Below are 6,000 nucleotides of genomic sequence, written 5' to 3'. Positions count from 1 at the left end.
CATCATACTGCAGGAAGGACAAGCTTCAGGAGCCAGAGAGGCCAGACCAGTCAGTTTGAGGACATCAGCACATGATGTCACAGCATCGAGCAGAAGATAGGGTTCAGGGTGATGCCGTGGGCAGGGAAGGTTGAAGTGGTCTGGAACCCAATGTCTGTGAGTCCAAGACATCCATTGGACAATCTACCCAATGAAAGGTCCTGAGACAGGGAAACCACCACCCCAGAAACGGAAGAGGGACTGACTTACCCTGACCAGAGCTACAGAACCAGTAGGTCATCCATTGAATTGAGTTCTCTTCTCTCCACTCTCCTTCCGCGTTCAGCTCTCACATACACTGCCTCCTCCAGGAAGCCCCACCAGCCCCCATCCCTTCCTCTGATTTTGCTGTGATGTAATGAGAGCTAGACATGTCCGTGTCCAGACAGGCATGTCTCAAAGGCTGGCACCAAGCACCTTCAAGTCTGGGTCCTGCTCTGTCCCAAAATATGCTGGGCATATTCATTCATTCAACAGACAATTCACCTACTGAGTACTGGACTCTATGCTAGACACTGAGAGCTCTGTAGGGAGCAAGACAGCCCACAGAACTCAGAATCTGATGGTGGAGCTGGGAAGGATCATATGGAAGGGTAGGGTGGAGATGGAAGAGGCCATGGGAACCCAGAAGAGATGGTGTGAAGCTGCAGGGTCAGCTCCCTGGGAGAAGTGTCCGAGCTTTCAGAGTGTGCTTTTACAACCTCAGTTAGGTCAGCCTCCCCTTGCTGAAACCCTCCAGTGGCTTCCACTGTGCTTGCCATAGAATCCCAGACCCTTTAGCCCCTTGGGACTTGGCCCCATCTTCCCCGACCTCCCACCCCTGGCTCACTCTGTACTCAGCAGCTTGTACTCCTCACTGTTCCTCTCACCCACCCCTTCTTTCTCTGGACCATTTCATTTGCTGTTCCCTCTGCCTGAAAAACCCTGTCTGTGGCACTTTGCTTTGCTGGCTCCCTCTCCTTTAGATGTCAATTCTAATGTGCTATCATCAAGGCTGGTCCTGACCTCCCTTTGCTGAAATCTCCCTTTCCTTGCTTAGCTGTCTCCTGTCAATGGATTTTTGCGTTCTTGTTTCTAGTCTGTTTTCACTATCAGAACAGGAAACAGCTTTGTCTTGGTCATCTCTACCTGTCATTGGGCCTGGAGCCACACAGGTACACAGTATAGTAGGTCTTTGAATATTTTTGTTTTGTTTAACAATTTTCTAATAATGTTAGGAGAGAATAACATTGGTAAGAGAAAAAGATCTAAATGAAGTGTTATTCAAATATCTGTTTTTTATTATATGTCCTTAAAATCAGTTTCCAAGGACATATTGATGACATTAAATGAGGATACTGAAATGTTTGTTGAATGACTGAATGAAGGTGAAAAGAGCTGAAGGGCCAGAGTGAGCTGCCAGGTAAAAGAAGACTTTGATGCTGTGCTCCCTGCCATGGGCACACAACCCCTGTGAAGAGTAGGAGGACTGGGGTGTGGAGGGGAATCTGGTCAAAGTAGGAGGGTGTTAGTTGGGGAAGTGGGGAGCCATGGAGGGTTTGAGCATGAGAAGTCCCCCAAGAAGGCCATGGCCCACGGCCCCTGGAATCTTTTCACTGTTTCCCAGGTCCCATAGCCAGCAGTCTCCACCCCTGCTGGTTCTTGTTGGGTGCCACAGTCCCACTGCCTTAGTGTGAGGACCTGACCTCAGCTTCCATGTGGTCCCAGGAGGAGAAGCTGAGGGCACATTCTCAGGTTTCTAGTCAGCCGGCCTGGGCTGGGCAACTGTGTCTTGGCCTGGTCCCAGGTCCTGTGTCCCCAGGGACTGAACTCATTGAGGAGAAATGCAGTCCCTGGCCAAGGCGACGAGCAAGGGCAGGGTAGAGGGCTCAAGTCTGTCCCTACAACCCCCCTCCCCCCCCATTTGGGAACCGTGTGGTTGCCTTCTGCAAGACCGTGGGAATGGTCACTCTGACAGTCCTGTCCCTGAGGGATCTGGTCCTGCCACCGTGACTGAAGGGCAGCAGCAGAAACTTGGAGCAGGACCCAACTTCTGTTTGCTGAGCGGTGTCTTGAAGTTAGGGGAGATTAAGAAAGGGATGCTATAGGGGCTCTGTAAATGTCTTTCTTTTGTCCCCACTCTTCATGCTGTACTCAGCCTGTGTTTTCACCATTAATGCTCTCTGTCTCCAACTCTCACAGACCAGGGGCTGCCAGATCAACAGTCACACACTCTGGACTTCCAGTCTAGCAAAATCTGTTCAGGTTCCTTGGTTGCTCTTTGTGATGGGGAGCTTAGCACCTCATAAAGCATTCATCCCAGAAAATTCTTCTCAGATAGGTCGGGGAAGAGCTAGCCACCCCTCCCAAAGTCTCTTTCTTTGCCTCTGGACCACAGACCCTGATACTGGCACTGAAGAAAGTGGGCTCCCTGCTCTATCTCTGGTGAATCCTCTCACCCTCCTGCGCCTCTGGCCTGTACCCCAGTTCTTGTATAAATAAAAATAAAATCTTAAAAAAAAAGGTGACCCGATCATTAAGCAATGCATGACAGTATGGCCATTCAGGGGGAATATTATTCAGTCATAAAAGGGAGGGAAGCCCTTATACACACACCACCTTGTGAATAACTTGGAAAACATCAGGCTGAGTGAAAGAACCTGGGCGGAAATGGCCACATTGTGTGTTATTCCATTGATACACAGTGTCCAGAGAAGGCAAATACAAAGGGACAGAAAGCAGATTAGTGGTTTCCAGGGGTTGGGGATTTAGGGTTTCCTGTTAGGGGTGATAGAAATATCTTGGAACTTGACAGGAATGATCTGATCGTTGCACAACATTGTGAATATACTAAATGCCACTGAATTGCACACTTAAGAATGATAGTTAATTTTATGTCACACAAATTTTATCTCAATTTTTATAAAAGTATCAGAGGGGATAATAAATGACAAATGACAAAACCTGTAGATACAAGAATATTCTCTTAGTTTCAGAGTGTCTCCCTAAATGATATTTATTTACTACCAAGGGGGAGGTGGGAGGAAAATGGAGCATTTACATAGGGAAACTGGGTGGACTTCACGCAAGTGATTTCATATCACTAATGTGAAGAATCAATACCCACCACCTGGTACCCTGCATGAGGAGGAGGAATACCAGCACACCTTCTGTGGTGCCTGCCAAAGATGCAGCCACCTGAATCCCAGGAACCAGTAGGCCAACCAGCTGGGGGTGTTCTGTGAAACAAGTGACCTCACCTCTCCCAAAATGCCAGTGTCATGAAAGATGGGCTGAAGAACTGATTCAGGTGGAAGGACACCAAGAGACATGGTCCAGTCTAGATTACATTCTAGACTGACAAAGAAACATGCTATAGAGGATATTGTCGCAGCATTCAGGAAACTGAACAGAGACCAAAGGTGAAAAGTGTGGTGGTTTAGGTAAGAGAATGCCCTTGTTCTTAGGAAACACATTGTGGGGTATTTGGGGCTGGGGAACATCGTGTCTGCAACTTGAGCTAAAAAAATGCCAAAAATATATATGTAAAACTATAAAGCAACTGTGACAAAGTTGGGTAGAGTTGGGGAATCTGGAACAAAGGTATATGGAAATTTTACTGTTCTGTGTTTGAAATTATTTCAAAATAAAAATTTTCAATTGCCCATGTGACATTTACTGAAGGTCCCCCATGCCAGCCCAGTGTTCAGCTGCCTGATGGGTGACCAGGTTCCTCCAATTCAGCACATCACCTCCCAACCCATTCCTCTTCCCTGAAGCTACAACACCTAGCCAGATACAGTGGAGTCAGCCTGGCCTCTTTCTCCTCATCCTCCTCTTGGTCAGCTGGACCTCTGTCTCAACTCCATGCCTTCCTCTGGGTGCTGGCCTGTCCCTCTGTTAGGATGTCTTCTCTCCAGTTTGGTCTTCTGAGCTATGCCTCCTCTAATAAGTCCTCTCTGTGGGTGGAAAGTGTACTCCTAGCCTCTGGAATGAAAGTGTACACGGAGCTGGAATTTTATACCTACATGAATAAATGAATGAAAAAATTACACCCCTAGCTCCCAGAATCCTAACCAACTCTTCTGTGTGTTTCTCCTTAGTCTCTCGTTCTTGTCACTGACCCAGCCCTGAGCTCATAGTGCTGGACTTGGGGCCTTTGGATGTGGAGTTGGGGGGTTGTCCCCATTCTCAGCAGATGAACAGGGTGGGCTGCTTGATTAACTGGAGCAAGACTGACTGAGAGCCAGAAAGTGTGGGGTGTGTCTGGGGCTGGGGTGGACCTTTGGGTTTCACACAGGGTAGTGAGGAGAAAGAGGGCTGCTTTCAGAGAGGGCTGGAAAGTGTTTGTGTGCGTGTGTGCAGGAGATTCCTAGCATGTGCTTGAGGACTGAAAACACCTCCCAGGCAGGCTCAGGCCTGGTTGGGCCTGGCTTTGTGAGTATTTCATATTTTAAGTCCCCAAATGCTCTGTCTGCATTGGAGCATCGTGCCCGTGTGTTCTCGAGCATCTCCGGACGTCCCTGGTTTCAGTTAATGGGGTGCCTCTGGGTCTGTGTTAGTGTCCTGGCTGCGTGTCCCCGGCTCTGGGTGCGTGTTGGGGAGCAGGGAGGAGTTCACGAAGCTGGGTGTGTCTGCCACTGCGGTCGGGCCCGCCGCGGGAGCTGGCGTTTCCGAGGGTCCGCGGCTCGGGCGCGCGGGCGGAGGGCGGGCAGGGCCTGGGGAGGCCGGCGCGGGGCGGGGGCGCGCTGGGCCGTCCCCCGGGCGGGGCGAGCGGCCGCGGGCTGGGGGCGGGGCGGCCCGGCGGCCTCACTTCGGCGAAGTTGGCGGCGCGGAGGCTGGCCTGGGACGCGCCCGCAGCGGGGAAGGAGGGAGGCGGGAGGGTCGCGGCCGGCCGCCATGGGGCCGGGGGCCCCGCGCCGCCACCGCCGCGGCCTCCCGAGCTCGCCGCCGCCGCCGCTGCCGTCCGTGCGGTCGCTGCCGCTGCCGCTGCTGCTGCTGCTGGCGGGGCCGGGGGCTGCAGGTGAGGAGCCGGGACCTGGGGGTGGGGAGAGCGCAGCGCGGGGCTCCCGAGTCTGTGAGGGGCGGGCGCGGGGGCGCGGGGGGGCGGCTGGAGCCCAGGACCTGAGCTGGGACGCGGGGCGCCGCGGGAGCCTGGGGCCGACCTCGGGGGCGGGGGGAGTGGGGGGATTGGATGGGGGTAGCGATTCAGAAGGGGAGGGCAGCGCCCCCGGGTCTGAGGAGCGGGACCCCGGCGCTATCAGGTGGGGATGAATGGATCCCGAAGTCCGGGACTGGGAGTTGGAGGTGCGGGGACCGAGGACGCGCGACGGGGTGGGCACCAAGACTCTGGGACTCCCTTTGAACCCCTGCCCGTTTGGAGTCCTGGTGGGAGCCGGTACCTCTAGGTTAGGAACCCCATGACAAAAGCCCCCCCCCCCAAACCCTCACCACACAGACGCGGGGCCGGCCGGGCCGAGCGGGCGGGGGCGGGGTGGGGAGGGGGCGCGAAGTTCTCGGAGCTCTGAACTCGCAGAAAACTTCCCAGCCCGGAGCGCGTCAAGACTCGGAGCTGGAGCCGGAGCTGGAGCCGCAGCGGAGTCCGCGCCCCTTCCCCCCTCCCGGCCCTAAGCCCCGCTCCCTCCCCGGGCTGCCTGGACCGGGCGACCCCGAGACCGCGCCCCCTCACGGGGAGGAGAGTAGAGGAATCCGGGGCCGAACGTCCCTGCTCCTCTCGGGTTCCAGTGCCCCCTCCCTGCAGCCAGAACCTCTCCTCTGACTGCCGGGACCCCCGCCCCTCCCCCTCCTCGCGCTCTCCTCCCCCGCCCGGGACAATGGCCGCGCCGTCTAGACACCCCCTCCCTCTGGCCGGCCTCGCGCTTTCTTTGCCAGACAAAGCAGGACCGGCGGCAGGGCCCAGGCGGGGGGCTTAGGGGGCGCACCCCCAAGAGAGGCCTAGCCAGGGAATGAGGGACAAGGGCA

At 54.8% G+C, this 6,000-nt stretch overlaps 1 protein-coding gene across 1 annotated transcript in view; it reads left to right on the top strand.

Annotated features, from left to right (window-relative positions):
* Window positions 1-4,917: 4,917 nt before the first annotated feature.
* Window positions 4,918-6,000, top strand: part of NOTCH3 (notch receptor 3) — a gene marked incomplete at both ends in the record, with an annotated part of 33,503 nt that continues 32,420 nt past the window's right edge. The window contains one exon of the mRNA XM_084249325.1: window positions 4,918-5,041. Coding sequence (XP_084105451.1) covers window positions 4,918-5,041 — 124 coding nt within the window. The remainder of the gene's footprint in view (window positions 5,042-6,000) is intronic.

Source organism: Talpa europaea, assembly GCF_964194135.1.
Source record: "Talpa europaea genome assembly, chromosome: 12".
NCBI lineage: Eukaryota > Metazoa > Chordata > Mammalia > Eulipotyphla > Talpidae > Talpa > Talpa europaea.
The sequence above is the reverse complement of the archived record's forward strand: the minus strand, read 5'-3'. Positions and strand labels throughout refer to the sequence as shown.